Source organism: Polypterus senegalus, chromosome 15 (genome assembly GCF_016835505.1).
Source record: "Polypterus senegalus isolate Bchr_013 chromosome 15, ASM1683550v1, whole genome shotgun sequence".
In the NCBI taxonomy this organism is placed as follows: Eukaryota; Metazoa; Chordata; class Cladistia; order Polypteriformes; family Polypteridae; genus Polypterus; species Polypterus senegalus.
The window spans coordinates 7,022,877-7,040,191 of NC_053168.1; the positions used below are offsets into that span (position 1 = coordinate 7,022,877).

Sequence of the window (17,315 nt, forward strand, 5' to 3'; positions counted from 1 at the left end):
TCGGACATGTTAACTAAGTGTCTAAGTCAGATTACCTGTAAGTGTGACCAGACACCCGTCACATTGTCTTTCCTTCAATTACAGTCACGCCTGACAAATCTCTGGCGACAGGAACAGAACTGCATTCATCATTTCAATCATTTTAATGGTGCAAATAAAGAAAGAAATAAATCAGACATTTTTTTTTTTTTTTGCAAAATTTCTAATATATATATTGCATCATATAGTTTTACAAACAAATTTACATCAAATACATAATAAATGTAAAATTTGAGACACAGGATTCAGAGACAATGAATTAAAAGTATTATTGTTTTATTTCTCTGTACAGAAGGTGGCGCACGCTTTTTTTTTTGTCTCCTTTTTATTTTCCACTTTAGGAGGAGTACTCGTATTCTTCAGCGCTGCGGCGTCCGAAGTCCATCCAGCCCACGTAGTCTCTGTCGTTTATTCTGTGGTTGGGCTCGATGCTGTGTGATTTCCCGTTTGCTGACACCATTCCAGAAGGACCTGTAAAAACAAAAATGGAGAAACGCAGTTTAGTTTATTTGAAGGTGAAGGTCACAAAACAAAAAATGGGTTTCATTCCACCACACGAACGAATGGAATAAGCGACCAAGCAGTGTGGTGGACAGTAAGACTTGAGAGACTTTCAAAACTCGACTTGATGTTTTTTTGGAAGAAATAAGTGGACAGGACTGGCGAGCTTTGTTGGGCTGAATGGCCTGTTCTCGTCTAGAATGTTCTGATGTTCTAATGTCGTTCTAATGTTTTGTCTTGTCCTCACCGACACTCGTGCACCCCAGTTATTCTCGAACACTCCATGCCATGGGGTATCATAGTCACTAGTGCAAGTTCCTGTGACTTGCTGGAGACCAATGTGAGGCCTGCTATTCGATCAAAGCAGTTAGGACTGCGGTCTCAGGGGGTCCTTTTGTGGGCTACAAGACAACGACACACACACTGCTAAGAACACCGAGACCTGTCTGGAGAAACTGAAGTGTGAGGTATTGCCACATCCTCCATATACAGTATGCCAGATTTGGCACCGTGTGATTTCCATCTTTTTGGACTGCCAACAAAAACATCTGTGTGGTCGTCGATTCAAGACAGATGACGATGTGAAGAGAGCGGTGCACGAGTGGTATAAACAGTCGTATGAAAACGTTTGGGAACCCCTCTTAATTCTTTGGATTTGTGTTTCTCATTGGCTGAGCTTTCAAAGTAGCAATTTCCTTTTAATATACGACATGCCTTATGGAGACAGTAGGACTTCAGCAGTGACATGAAGTTTATTGGATTAACAGAAAATATGAAATATACATCATAATAAAATTAGACAGGTGCATAAATGTGGGCACCCAACAGAGATATGACGTCAATACTTAGTTGAGCCTCCTTTGCTCCTTTGAGTCTCCAGACGCTGTCCTCCTATAGCCTGTGATGAGTGTCTGGACTCTGGATGGAGGTATTTCTGACCATTCTTCATACCAAATCTCTCCAGTTCAGTTCAATTTAATGGACAGCCTACTTCAGATCATCCCATAGATCTTCGATGATATTCAAGTCAGAGGACTGTGACGGCCATTCCAGAACATTGTACTTCTCTCTCTGCATGAATGCATTTGTAGATTTCCGACTGTGTTTTGGGTCCTTGTCTTGTTGGAATATCCAACCTCTGCGTAACTTCAACTTTGTGACTGATCCTTGAACATTATCCTGAAGAATTTGATGATATTGAGTTGAATTCATCCGACCCTCGACTTTAACAAGGGCCCCAGACCCTGAACAAGACACACAGCCCCACAGCATGATGGAACCTCCACCACATTTGACAGGAGGTAGCAGGTGTTTTTCTTGGAATGCGGTGTTCTTCTTCCGCCATGCAAAGCGCTTTTTGTTCTGACCAAATAACTCCATTTCTGTCTCATCCGTCCAAAGCACTTTGTTCCCAAATGACTCTGACTTGTCTAAGTGAGCATTTGATACAACAAGCGACTCTGTTTGTGGCGTGAGTGCAGAAAGGGCTTCTTTCTCATCACCCTGCCATACAGATGTTTTTTTTTGTGCAAATTGTGCTGAATTGTAGAACGATGTACAGATACACCATCTGCAGCGAGATATTCTTGCAGGTCTTTGGAGGTGATCTGTGGTTGTCTGTCACCATTCTCACAATCCTGCTCATATGCCACTCCTGTATTTTTCTTGGCCTGCCAGACCTGCTGGTTTAACAGCAACTGTGCCTGTGGCCTTCCATTTCCTGATTCCATTCCTTATAGTTGAAACTGACAGTTTAAACCTCTGAGATGGCTTTGTGTAGCCTTCCCCTAAACCACGAGACTCAACAATCTTTGTTTTCAGATCTTTGGAGAGTTGCTTTGAGGATCCCATGCTGTCTGTCACTCTTCAGAGGAGAGTCAGAGGGAAGGAAGCACAACTTGCGATGGACCTCCTTAAATACCTTTGACCACTCGTGATTGGACACTCCTGTCTATGAAGTTCAAGGCTTAATGAGCTCATCCAACCAAGTAATCAGCATTGAGCAGTGACAGGCATTCAAATCAGCACAATGACAAGGGGACCCACATTTGTGCACAGCCAGTTTTTCACATTTGATTTAATTTCATAACTAAATACTGCGTCATTAAAAATCTTTGTCTGGAAAACACCGCCGTACTCCGATGTTCATGAAAATGAAAGACACACCACTATTATCTTTACTGTTGAAAGGAGAGTCGATTATTACGCAGGCTGAGAGGGGGTCACAAACTTTTTCATATGACTGTATGTGTTAAGAAAGCATTTGATAAGGTGCCACCTGAGAAGTTGGGCATTAAACTAAAAGTGGGTGTTGTGAGTAGATGGGGACAAAATTGGCTCAGACACAGGAAGCAGAGGGTGATTTTGTGAGGAACCTCATCAGAATTGGCCAATGTTAGGATTGGTGACCAGCAGGGAGCAGTGCTGGGGCCGTTGCTATTTTTAATAAATATAAATGATTTAGATAGGAATATAAGTAACAAGCTGGTTCAGTTTGCCAATGATACCAAGATAGGAGGATTGGCAGATAATCGAGAATCTATTGAATCATCTAATGAATCACAGAGGGACTTGGATAGCAGACAGGCTTGGGCAGAACTGTGGACGATTAACTTTAATGTGAGCAATTGTAAAGTATTACACATAGGAAGGGAAAATGTGAGGTCTGAATACAGAACAGGAGGTCTGAAAATCAAAAGTCAGCCTTGTGAGAAGGACTTAGGAGTTGTAGTTGACTCTACGCTATCAACTTCTAGACAGAGTTCAGAAGGCTCACAGACTGTCAGGTTATATAGCGCCTTGATGTGTGGAGTACAAGTCACAGGAGGTTCCACTCAAGCTGTATAACACAATTGTGAGGCCTCATCTGGAGTCCTGGGCGCAGTTTGGGTCACAAAAAGGACATAGCAGCGCTAGAAAAAGTCCAGAGAAGAGCAACTAGGCTGATTCAGGGTTACAGGGGATGAGTTATGAGGAAAGATTAAAAGAGGAAGATGAAGAGGAGACCTGACTGAAGCGTTTAAAATTCTGAAGGGAATTAGTCCAGTGGATCGAGACAGGGACTTTAAAATTAGTTCATCAAGAACATGGGGACACAGTCGGAAACTTGTGAAGGGTAAATTTCACACAATCATTAGTAGGTTTTTCTTTACACAAAGAACAGTAGACACTTGGAATAAGCGACCAAGTAGTGTGGTGGACAGTAAGACTTTAGGGACTTTCAAAACTCAACTTGAAGTTATTTTGGGAGGAATTAAGTGGTGAGGACCTGCGCGCTTCATTGGGCTGAATGGCCTGTTCTCGTCCACATTGTTCTAATGTTCTAATGTTATGTCTTCAGGACAAAGTCAGTTAAGAGTGGTCCATACCACACTTCTAAGAACATGTGATAAACGAGAGGAGACCATTCAGTTGACTTCTCACCCGTATGTTTAGCTCACAGCTAAGCTCTCCCAACATCTCATCCTAATTCTTCTTAAAGGTTATAAAGGATTCTTCCTCAACTCCATGTCTCAGTAGTTTGTTTTCGAGACATGTAGTTCTAGATAAATTACTCTTTGGTGATATGGCAGGAAATGACTTAACTGAAGATTTTAAAAATACAATACAGCTGATTGTTCTGTACAATAATACAGAATCAAGTACATTAACTTATATAACACTAGCCACGTGCGGCCAACTACGTTGCGTGCTAAAGTTGTCTGTGAAGGGCTCCCTGTTTAAACGCGGCTGCCAGTCGTGAACTGGGCCCTTCGTCGCACAGCATTATAATTTTTTATAAGGGAAATAAAATTACAAAAGAAAACCCCTGGACATTGATTTGATAGGAACGGCCCACTCGGAATCACTATCCGAATCGTAATTATGTGGTGGTGTAGGAGCATTTCTGTTTCTGTCCATTCACAGTCTGTCTCGTTTTCAGGACGCTGTCGTTTCCTCTCACGATGTCTTCTCAACCTTTCTCCAATCTCGCAGGTTGCTTTGTGGCAGTCCAAAGAGTAAGACAATATACACGGAGCAATGGCTATAAAAGGGGGGCACATAGGTATCCAGGCTCTTTAAAGCTTAAATAGAGATCACTTCACTGACATGTGAGCAAGCCACGGTACAACTGTGAGACGCGCAGCACTCGCCGGCTACAACGTAACAATAATAATTTCCGGAATGTGCTGTTACGTTGTCATTCATTTTACCGACTGTCTCTCTTTATTCATATGTTACGTAGGCACGTACCTTTTATCTTCTAACCAGGCCTCATTCTCTAACCAGCGTAACACTGTCCACCACCCCTTCCGTTATTCCGGCACATTGTTGACATCCGTGAGTAACAACAACGTACTAAACTGGAAGGTGGTCTACGCATGCGTGGAATTCGCGGACAAACAAAGATCAAGATCTAAATGAAAATCTCTTTAGTTAATTTAAAGCACAACAATTTGTTTAGTTTGAATGTCTGTGTTTTGAGGTGTGACTGGCGTACTGCAGTCTTCAGTAGTATAAGCCTGGAGGAGATTCTTAATGCAATGCCTATGTTTTAGCTGTCTCTCTACTGCCATCTAGTGCTGCTTCTTCTAATTAATTCGCGGACAAACAAAGATCAAGACCCAAATGAAGATTATATATAGAGATTCATTATGAACACAAATGAATGTCGAATAAAATGAAGAGGAAACTGAATCAAATGAACAACTTCAATAATATTTAATTTGAAACTGAGCTATTGATATCAAGATGTCTGAACACCTCTGTGCACGTCAACCTTTTCTAATCTAAGTGTGTGTCTGTTCATTTCTTTCTCTTCATCATCTCTTCATCTCTCTTCTAATTAAAGTTGATTGCGTTTTATCACCTTAACTGCCCGTCATTAGGGTCACATCCCATGATTCTAGAGGCGTGGCCTACAAGGTCATTGACATGATGGGATAACAGGTCGACCAGGAGTTAATTTCTTTATCCGATCTGTGGATAGAATACCATAAAAAAAAGCTTCAATTGCAACTCTTTTCTTCACGTCTTCCTTGGTTTTGACGTCCTGCCTGTTTGCATACGCTTTGGTCTTTGCTATTTTTTGACTCGGTTCCTGACTTCTAGTGACTAATTCTCAAAAACAGTTTTTGATCGCTACTTTTGGCTTTGGAAAAAAGACTGGACGCAATTTTGCTTTCAATCTTTGTTTGGTCGCCAAACTCAGGTCAGGTCGGGGAGCAGGCACTGGTGCAGCGTATTGCCTCACCTACCACCTCCCAGGGTAGATACGCGGTCCAGTCCCCCCCTTCAGATATGACCCTCTATCTGTAAAAGGCAGGTGTTACGTGGGAGTCCCCTTGGCCTGGTCCAGTCACTTGGGTCCTCAACAATGAGGGTCCTGTGAGCTGATCACCCTTAGGGAAATGCAACACATGGCCGTAGTGCCGTAACTGATGCTACCTCCCAATGCAGGTCATGTGCCTCATTCGGGATTCCATGAGCAACACAAAGTCAAACCAGCGGGACCCAAGGATTCCCTGAAGAGACACGGGAGTCCAGTATTCACCTCAGGTCACTGGATAGCGTCCATGTCTCGCACCCATATAGCAAGACAGGAAGCACCAGGACTCTAAAGACTTGGACCTTCGTCCTTATACAGAGATATCAGGAGCACCAGCCACCTCATGACCCCTCATGCTCTCCCAATCCGTCTGCTGACTTTATAGGAAGAGTCACCAGAGACATGAATGTCACTGCCGAGGTAAGTAAACCTCTCGAGGAGGTCGACACTCTCTCTGCAGACAGACACACTGCTGATGGCCGTGCCCAAGAGGTCATTAAAGGCCTGGATCTTTGGTTTTTATCAGACCCCTCGCTCAGTTTCTTGAGAGGCCCAATACATACAGTTGGCCAAGAGAAAAACATTCCTGCTGTAGATCAGTCTGTCAACCACCCGCTCCATTCTTCCCTCACTTGTGAACAAGACCCCGAGATATTTGAACTCCTCCACTTGAGGCATTAATGTGTTCCCACTGTGTAAGCCTGTGCTGTAAAAACCACGGGGTCCTAGAAACTATTGAAATGGTCAGAAAAAAAAATTGAAATGTAGAGATGTCAGGTAATTGAAGGGAGCTACTCTGGGCATCTCTCTCCTAGGGATTTCGTTTTGCCGACATGCTCGCCTAGCTTGTGCATTAGCGGATAAGCGACTTTGTCTTTCTTCGGAGGTTTCGTTTTGCACATTATGCACGTCACATCACGTATCTCCAAAGGTACTGTTTATAAGGTTGGAGAAACCTGTAGTCAACTGAGACTGAGGAAGTCACTTGGATGAGTGATGTGACGTATCTCCCTGGAAAAGAACTATGTCCAGATGAACTGAATCAGCTTTCTGGAATTTCCTTACCTGGATTATTGAGCATGCATCGAGACACTGTGAAACAGAAGTCTTTCCACAACTTCAATAGCGAGCATCTAGGACTTGGGGAGTGTGGATGAAAAATTTAACTTAGGGGCCATCTAGTCATTTAGGGGTAATGAGAGGGAGGTTAGTGGAATGGTGAGGATGCAGGGAGTAGAGTTGGCAAAGGTGGAGGAGTTTAAATACTTGGGATCAACAGTACGGAGTAATGGGGATTGTGGAAGAGAAGTGAAGAAGAGAGTGCAGGCAGGGTGAAGTGGGTGGAGAAGAGTGTCAGGAGTGATTTGTGGCAGACAGGTATCGGCAAGAGTGACAGAGAAGGTCTACAGGACGGTAGTGAGACCAGCTATGTTATATGGGCTGGAGATGGTGGCATAGGAGACAGAGCTGGAGGTGGCAGAGTTAAAGATGTTAAGATTTGCATTGGGTTTGACGACGATGGACAGGATTAGAAATGAGGACATTAGAGGGTCAGCTCAGGTTAGACGGTGGGGAGACAAACTCAGAAAGGCAAGATAACGTTGGTTTGAACATGTGAAGAAGAGAGATGCTGGGTATATTTGTACTCAAAAATGGCATTTGGTGCCACGGCCAACCTGTTTTGCCTGCCTAAGGTAAAGTCATCCCTGATGGAGGATCGCAGGAATCGTGGGGTAGAGGGGTCCTGTCATCGGATTGACTGGCCCAGTGCGGTTTCGGCTGTGAAATGGCAAAATGGGGAAGGTACCTTGATGGCCGAGGTCTCCAGGACTCTAAACAAATCCAAATCATATTATGGAATATCATCTACTGTTAAATTCTGCTCTGTACTTGTAAAATGTATTTATTTTTATACTTTATTGAGGATCTGTTCTGTTCTGTGTATTGTGTTGTATTGTATTGACCCCCTTCTTTTTGACACCCGCTGCACGCCCAATCTACCTGGAAAGGGGTCTCTTTTTGAACTGCCTTTCCTGAGGTTTCTTTCATTTTTCCCTACAAGGGTTTTTTGGGAGTTTTTCCTTGTCTTCTTAGACAATCAAGGCTGAGGGGCTGTCAAGAGACAGGGCCTGTTAAAGCCCATCTTGTGTGATTTTGGGCTATACAAAAATAAATTGTATTGTATTGGAAGAAGGGTGCTAAGGATGGAGCTTCCAGGCAAGAGAAGAAGAGGAAGGCCTAAGAGAAGGTTTATGGATGTGGTGAGAGAGGACATGCAGGCGATGGGACAAGATGACAAAGACAGGAAGATATGGAAAAAGATGATCCGCTGTGGCAACCCCTAATGGGAGCAGCCGAAAGAAAAAGAAGAGGATAGTTATTGCGCATAAAGTGTTTTGGTATGCTTCCCAGATTATAGCATCTACCTTAGAAGTAGTATAAAAACGTTAATAAATGTCAAGAACTTGTTCAAGCATATCAGGTAAGCAGATAAGATCAAGTGAACAACAAAGGACAAGAAGGTCCTGGGTGATGGTTCAAGAAGTTGGCTGACTCTCATGTACCCAGTAAGACTTGACAGATGTCACACAAACAGGAGCTCAAGACGTCTTGGACAGTATTGTAAGGATCCAGAGTATAGTAGAAATGAGACTTTTATTAGATATGTTATTTGGGTATGTACTGTACGTTAATGAAGCAATCAGAGGATGGGTGTGTAAACCAACAAACCAATAAGAGTAAAATGTTGGGTGATGTGTATGCATCAATTCAGACTTTGTTGGACAGATATCTTATCAAAAGATCTCGACTGTACATTGTTCTCCTCTCTTGCTAAATGAATCTTAGCCTGGAGGGGTCTATTAATTTTTTTACATCTAAGATGTCTCACTTAAAGGTTTTCCAACGCTGTGCCTGTCCCAGTGTCTGTATAAACACAGGGAATTCCATTCTTTGTATTACATTTGCCTGAAGAAGGGGCCTAAGTTGCCTCGAAAGCTTGCATTTTGTAATCTGTTTAGTTAGTCAATCAAAGGGTTAATTTGGCTGAACTCCTCATTTCAGCACTGCTATGTAAATTCAGTTGATTATAAACAGAGACCCCTGTTCTTATTCTTGACCGTTTGCTGACCACCACTACCCAGGGTGCTGTCCCTTAGTAGATTGCTGTTACAGGAAGGATGCAATGGACAAGTTTCCTCCTGCCTGGTTCCTGACTCAAAAAAGTCCTAGTTGAGGACAAGACTTCTTTCTTTAAAACTAGGGGGCTCTGCCCCCTGCTTGCTTCACTCGCCCACCCCTGGGTTTGATTAACAGAATATACAATTTAAAGAGATTGTTAATTTTTATGGAAATTATTACATATGCATTATTTTCACTTTTACTTTAAAACTTCACTTAAAACAATATTTGGAAGTAACTTTTCTTCAAGATCGCATTGAATTTTGATTCCGTGTTTGGAGTTACATCGTGACAGCGCAATGTATACCTGCCCGTGAGTGAATTTCGTTTCTTTCTCTCTAATCCATAAACCGACTTTTTCAAATGTTTGTCCCTGTGATTTCTTAATTGTCATAGCAAGAGCTCGTCTAACGGGAAACTGTAAACGTTTTAATAAGAACGGCATATCAAGATCTCCTTTGGTGTCTAATGTTATTCGTGGAATATGTACTACATTACCTTTCTTGTCGCCTGTTACAATTTTACGTTAGAATTGTTCGACCAATTTTGTCCCATTGCGTGGCCCATCACTCAGACATAAATTACGCAATAACATTATCATACGTCCTTCTTTCAACAGTAATTTGGCCGGTGGTAGACTGGAGGGTGTTAACACTTGTAGATATTCTATGGGATATTGTGAATTGATGTTTCATCTTCCGCACGATCACCACCAACTGCTTCAGCATAGTCTATTGATACTCATTTAATCAATTTGCCGTGTAACTGATCGACAATTTTCGCATTAATTCGTTTGACGTCATCATTTCTCTCTGCCATATTTAGATGAATGGGTGATTGTAAACTGGATCTTCGTAAGTGTGTGTGTGTGTGTGTGTGTGTGTTTATAAGTCAGCCCTTTAGTGGACTGGTGTCTGTTCAGGTTAAGTGCCGGAATGCACCTGATGACCGTGGTCTTGTTTGAAAATAGTTGTAAGTAGGGCGTGACTTGAAAGAATCTCATGGCAAAAGTCTCCATCTCGCGGGACTTCCTTCCAAAAAGTCTTTTGAAAAAGTCACGTCTCGTCGCGGGATTTTTTTTTTATTATAATACAGAGATATTTTCCAATTTAATTTCTACCACAGGGGATGGATATTTACTTCAGGTACCGAAAATCCCGAAATGTTGGTACGGTACCCTATTGTGGATCTCTGAGTGAAGACAAACTTTCTAACATTTCTGGAAAATCTGCCCTTGACAATTTTCCAACTGTGTCCTCACGTTTGTGATGGAGAATTACAGTAACACCTGGAATCTGATGTACTACAGTGTAGCACTGCCACATGAGGAGTGCATTGAAATGTTTTACCTGTGTGCGTTGTATTGTATCTTGTCTGTCTTTTGTGTGCTGTTCGTCACTGCCGGGGGCTTCTACTCAGATTCAGGTGGAGGAGCCTTTCAGAGTTCAGGATCGGGAGTTGCGAGGCAGTGATTGATGGTCATTGCCTTCATGGGCGGGATCTGGAAGGCCCAACAAAAACACTGTTCCGGCTGGACAGCCAATGAAGCGTCGGAGAGCGGAATTTAAAATCGGCAAGAAGGAAGTGAGCAGGTGAAGGAATGGTCGCTTTGCGCTGCAAGGGAAACAGGACGGACACGATCGACGCAGAGGAAAAAAAAAAGTCTTGCACCGATGCTGGGATAAGCTCCGTCATCCATCTTCTATCAATCTGTCCCAATCTGATCGCTCTCGTCACATGATTCTCCTTCCTTCATGGACAATAACCCTTTGGACTGGATTCGTGTAAATATATATTGTGAAGGATGGCCGTGGATGCTGCCTGGACGGGATGCCCTTTATAAGAGAAGACCGGGGGAATGGGCGTACTACCAGGAGTACCTCCCACGGGACACGAGAGGGCAGCCCCCTGGGTTTACATCGGGGCTACGGATTTGGAGCTCAGACGCTCAACCCGCTGGAGGTCCGTGGTCATCACCAGAGGGCACCTGGACAGGTCCAGAGTCTGGACATACAGCACTTCTGCCACACCCAGAAGTGCTGCCAGAGGTTAATCATGAGACACTTGGAGCACTTCCAGGTGCTCTATAAAGGGGTCTGCCTCACTCCATTCAGGAGCCAGAGCTGGGAGGAGGAGGATGAAGCTGGGGAAGAGAGGAGTAGAGGCAGCGAAAGGAAAGAAAAGGAAGATTGTTTTGTTATTGGAGCACTGTGTTGTGTGCAGGACAATTTAAAGAAATAAATGTGTGTGTTCTGGACATTCTGGGTCTGTGTGTCTGTCTGTAGCCGGGCTATCTTCTACTATATATATACTGTATATACAGTGATCCCTCGCTATATCGCGCTTTGACTTTCGCGGTTTCACTCTATCGTGGATTTTAAATGTAAGCACATCTAAATATATATCACAGATTTTTCGCTGGTTCGCGGATTTCTGCAGACAGTGGGTCTTTTAATTTATGCTACATGCTTCCTCAGTTTGTTTGCCCTGTTGATTTCATACAAGGGACGCTATTGGCGGATGGTTTAGAAGCTACCCAATCAGAGCATGTATTACATATTAACTAAAACTCCTCAATGCTATAAGATATGCATCCCGCGCGGTGCTCGATTGTTTGCTTGTCTCTGTCTCTCTCTCACCCTCTCTGACATTCTCTGCGCCTGACGGAGGGGCTGTGAGCAGAGGTGCTGTTTGCTTAAAAGATACTGACGCTCCTCTAAAAAAATTCTGCTTTATTGCAGTGCTCGGCATATTTAAAAGCACAAAAGCACACGTATTTTTTGATTGTTGCTTTAATCTCGCTCTCTCTCTCTGACATTCTCTGCGCCTGACGGAGGAGATGTGAGCAGAGGTGCTGTTTGCACAGGGGCTGTTTGCTTAGAAGATACTAACGCTCCTCTAAAAAATCCAGCAGCAAACTTAAAAGCACACATATTGATTTTTTGATTGTTTGCTGTTATTTTGCGAGTGCTCGCTCTCTCTCCCTCTGAAATTCTCTGCTCCTGAAGAGAAGATCTATTTGCATTCTTTTAATTGTGAGAAAGAATTGCCATCTCTGTCTTGTCATGGAGCACAGTTTAAACTTTTGACTAAAGGGTGTTATTTCATGTCTAGACGGCTCTAATAATGTTAACAGTGTGGGAGAGTTTATAAGGGCTTAAAATATATAAAAATAACTACACAAACATATGGTTTGTACTTGCGGATTTTTAGTCTATCGCGGGGGGTTCTGGAACGCATAACCCCCGCAATCGAGGAGGGATTACTGTATATATATATATATATATATATATATATATATTGTCACAGACGTCCACATGGGAGGCAGCTTAAGGGCTTGAGTGAAGGCAGTTCCGAGGCATGCTGGGATGTGGCAGAGTGCACTGACTCTTTTTCTCCCTTCCCTGTAGACCATTCCCGGGAGATTCCACCTGGCTCTCCTGACATCACTTCTGGGACCGAACCAATGGAAATAGACCTTACCAGCTCCGGCCCCTCTGATGTCACGTCCGGGCCTGATCCAATGATTGATGAACACATACCCGATCCTTATGACCTCACTTCCTGTCTTCCCCTTTAAAGCCTGCCCTTTTTCCCTTTTCCCTCAGTCTTGTTTTGGACTCAGTTTTCTGCACTTCAGTGCTCTGTATTTCTATAAAAAAACGACTTTGCAGCCAGGATACCAGATTATACGGGTGGCTGCCCCAAACCTTTATCTGAGTATGTCTCATTCTTGTGACAATATATATATTGGGGAAGACAGGAAGTGAGGTCACAAGAACGAGACATGGACAGATAAAGAGTTGGGGCAGCCACCCATATAATGTAGTATCCTGGCTGCAAAAGGTCGTTTTCACAAAATAATCAGCACTGAAGTGCATTCAACGGAGTCCAGTACAAGACTGAGGAAACAAAGGAAAAGGGGCAGGTTTTAAAGGGGAAGACAGGAAGTGAGGTCGTATGGATCTGGCACGTGGTCTTCCACCATTGGTTCGTAGCCGGAGGTGACATCAGAGGGCTGGAGCTGGTGTGGCCGACTTCCATTGGCTCAGTCCCGGAAGTGATGTCAGGAGATCCAGGTGAAATCCCCCGGGGATGGTCTACAGGCAAGGGAGAAAAAGAGTCAGTGCACTCTGCCACACCCCGGCATGCCTCCGAACTGCCTTCACTCAAGCCCTTTAGCTGCCTCCCATGCGCATGTGTGTGACAATATGTATATGTATATCTGTCTCTAGTGTTTTGTCTGTGTTTGTGGACATACTGTATACGTGCCTCTCCTGAACAGTCTTTAGTTTCACTTTGAGAGTTTGTGTGTATATTTCTGTATTTCTGTATATATATGTGGGGTTTGTTGGGACTGGCCATCCTTTCTAACAAAAAGTGGTGATGTGGTGTGTTTTAAGGTGGTGTTTATGTTATGGGATGGGCATTTGCTTGAGAGACAGTTAAAGGGGACTTTATTTTGTTTTTGCTCTTGTAGTAAGTAAAAGTGTATAATTATTTAGCTAAAATATATCTATGTTTGTAAAATGTTCTTTTGTGTTATTCCATAAATGTTTCCTTTCCTTTTGTTTTTGTCTTGCTTAATACTAAGCTTTGAGGGGAGAAGTGGCAGCACAGCCATGTCCAATGTGTTAATAAGTGTCTTGTTAATGTAGCATTGCCCTCATTGAGCCTCGGGTAATCGTTACTACAGTACCTTCAGAAAGTCATCAATTCAACTTCACATTTTGATGCGTTGTAACTTTGTGCTAAAATCATTTAAATAAAATCATTTAAATTCATTTTTCCCTTATCAAGCAACACTCAATACCCATTGTGACAGACAGGGGGCGCTATCTGTCCCTTGAACCCTTGTCCAAGATGCCAGACTCTAGATAAAAGTCCAAAAGTAGACTTTATTCAAACTGCACAGTGCACAAAGCACCCTCTTCTCCACAAAACTATAATCACAATAACAATAACACACTCCACCACTCCCAGACCCGTTGCCACCCTTCCACCCAGCTCAGCTCCTAGTCGCACGTGTGTGACACCATAGAAGATAAAGTAAAATGAAAACTTAATTTATACAAATATTAAAAACTGAAATATCCAATTGACACAAGGATTCAGACCCTTTGCTGTGACACTTGTAGTCTACTCAGGTGCATCCAATTCTATTGATCATTGTTGAGATTTTTCTAATTCAAGGAACTGGACATGATTCGGAAAGGCACATACCAATCTATAGAAGGTCCCAGAGGTGAGCAAAATCCAAGCTATGAGGTTGAAGGAAATTTCTGCAGAACTTAGAGACAGGATTGTGTTGAGGCCCAGATCTGAGGAAGGCTATGAAAATTTTTCTGTAGCACTGAAGGTTTCCAACAGTACAGTGGCCTCCATAAGTTTGAAATGGCAAGAGTTTGGAACAACCCTGACTCTTCCCAGAGCTGGCTACACGGCCAAACAGCAATTGGGAGAGAATGGCCCTGGTATGTAAGGTGACCCCAAACCTGATGGTCACTCTGGCTGAGCTCCAGAGAACCTGTGCAGATATGGTTGTCCTTCTGGAAGTTTCTCCTATCATTGCAACATTCTGTTAATCTGGGATTTATCAGAATGGGCAGGAGACACATGGAAACCAGCTTGGAGTTTGTGAAAGGCCTCTACAGAACTCTCAGACAATGAGTAACAAGAGTCTCTGGTTTCATGAAATCAAGATTGGACTGTCTGGCCTCCGTTCTAAACATCACGTCTGAAGGAAACCAGGCACAACTCATCATCGGTGCCATTCCAATGGCAAAGCAGGGTGGTGGCAACATCATGGAATGTAGACTGGAAAGGGTCAGGGGAGAGCTAAACAGGGCAGAGTATGGAGATATCCTTAAGTAAAACCTGCTCAGAGTGCTCCAGACTTCAGACCATCCAGCAGGACAAAGCAAAGATATCACAGGAGTGGCTTAGGGACAACTCAATGAACGTCCTTGAGTTGCTGGAAAGAACTGAAAACAGCTGTCCACCAATGGTCTCCATCCAACCTGAGGGGCCTCTCTGGTAGAAAATCCCCAGATCCAGGCGTGTGAAGCTTATTGTGTCAGATGTAAGAGGCCTCCAGGCTGGAATTGCTGTGAAAAGTACTTCAACTAAGTACTGTCAAAAGGGTCTGAATACCCCGGGCATTGTGTTATTTCAGCTTTTTTATTTTTAATAGACTTAACAGATTCCTAAAAACCTGTTTCTGCTTAATCATTCAGGGGTATTGGGTGTTGATTGATGGGAAAAAATAGATAGATACTTCACATAAGTTAACTTTCATCTGACCCAAATCTGCTCACTCTTGTATGGCGTCCAGGTCTGTAATGGTTCAGCTGATTCTACATTTTCTAACCTTTCTCCTAGTTTGGTATCATCTGCAAAAGTGTAAGAAGCTCATTTTTTAAATTCCTAACCAAATTGCTTACGTATATTAAAAAGAGCAGCAGCCCCAACCCTGATCCCTGAGGGTCACTGCTGCTAACATCACCCAACTCTGATAAGGTTCCTCTCATCATAACCCTTAGCTTCCTATCTTCTTCTTTTGGCTACTCCCAATTAGGGGGTCACCACCACGGATCAATCGTCTCCATCTTTCCCAGTCGTTCACATCATTTTCTGGCACACTGACTGCCTTCATGTCCTCCCTAACCATATCTGTAAACCTCCTCTTTGGCCTTTCTCCTTTCCTTTTTCCTGGTGGTTCCATCCTCAATATTCTTTTCCTGATGTACCCCTCATCTCTCCACTGGATGTGCCCAAACCATCTCAATCTAGCCTCTCTCACTTGGTCACCAAATTGTTGTACCTGTGTTGTCCCTCTAATACACTCATACTCATCCTGTCTACCCTCGTTACTCCAGGCGAAAATCATAGCATCTTCAGCTCCTTTACTTTCAGCTCCGCCTCCCATCTTTTCATCAGTGCCATCATCTCCAAACCCTACAACATAGCTGGTCTCTCTACCGTTTAATAGACTTCTTCTTTCACTCTTGTAGGTACTCTTCTATTGCATAACCCTTAGCTTCCTATGTTTGAGCCAATTTTGTACCCACCTACAAGCCCATGTCCAGAACTCCAACTCCTTTTTGTTTGATCATTTATTTACCTTTCATGTGATAACTTATCAAAATACCATGAAAATGTAGGATAAATGATCTCATCTGAACCTCTGTGGTCATCTACTGTCATCATTTCCTTAAAGAATTCCAACTTATAGTGGACAGCAGATCTTGAATTTGTGAACTGCCCGGTTGAGTTTCCCAGGATATGACTTCAAACCTTTGATCTGATAATTAAACGTAAATTCTAGAGATGGCCTAGATTTGTGAAAGACTTTACCATGAGCAGGTGTCATAATTGGGTGTGACCATTTTCATTTTTGAACACGTATTCTTTTCCTCTTTTGTTGTTGAACTTTGAGGACAGATTGGTAGCCTCCAATAGTTCTGATCTTTGCTTGTTCAATCAACCCTATACTAGCTGCCTGGTATGCGAGTACCCACCACATTTTGTTACACCTTGATGGACTGACGGTGCTGCAATCTTATGGCGCTTTTCCACTGCATAGTATGGCACAGCACGGTACAGTACAGCTCACCTTGGTTCGGCAAAGTTCAGCTCGGTTTGCGTTTCGACTGCAGTTTAGTACCGCTTTAGAGTGGACGGGATTATTCACGTGTCGTTATAGTTGCGCCATGTCGCCCCATCCAGCTCTCGCTAGATCCGCTCCTCGGCTACCAACGAGAGGAACGTCTGTACTTCCTCAATAGACCACGAAACAGCCATTTTTGGTTAAAACAAAATGGTGCGTCCGAACCTTCTCTGGCTGTGCTAAAAATCTAGCGGTTCTGTTGTGTCTCGTGTCGCAAGTTCAGTGACGCAGTAATGACGATTTTCTCCGGCCAATCAGTGACCAGCAGAGTTTACACGTCATGTTTTGGTAACGGTTCGGCGCGCTTGGAACCTCGGCTGAGGTGGTACTAAAAAAAGGACCAGGTACCAGGTACTGTTCCCAGTGGAAAACCCCCCAAAAGTGAGCTGAACTGAACCGTGTCGTGCCGTACTATGCAGTGGAAAAGCGCCCTTAAAGAACCACCCGCTGAATAGTTAGTGCCTTGTAGGACACATGATGTTTGGGAGATGACAGGAACTTGGCACACATGGGATAGACTTAAAGAATTTATGGGCACACAGTTGTAAAAGAGTTGAAGTCAGCGACAAAATGAAAAGGAGCCTGGTCAAATGAGGTCAAAGCTATTAAAGACCAGCA

At 43.3% G+C, this 17,315-nt stretch overlaps 1 protein-coding gene across 1 annotated transcript in view; it reads right to left on the reverse strand.

Moving 5' to 3' along the window:
* Window positions 1–298: 298 nt before the first annotated feature.
* Window positions 299–17,315, reverse strand: part of LOC120515663 (cholecystokinin-like) — a 46,672-nt gene continuing 29,655 nt past the window's right edge. Inside the window, exon 3 of the mRNA XM_039736876.1 lies at window positions 299–510. Within this exon, the coding sequence (XP_039592810.1) occupies window positions 377–510 (134 nt within the window). The 3' untranslated portion in view covers window positions 299–376. The remainder of the gene's footprint in view (window positions 511–17,315) is intronic.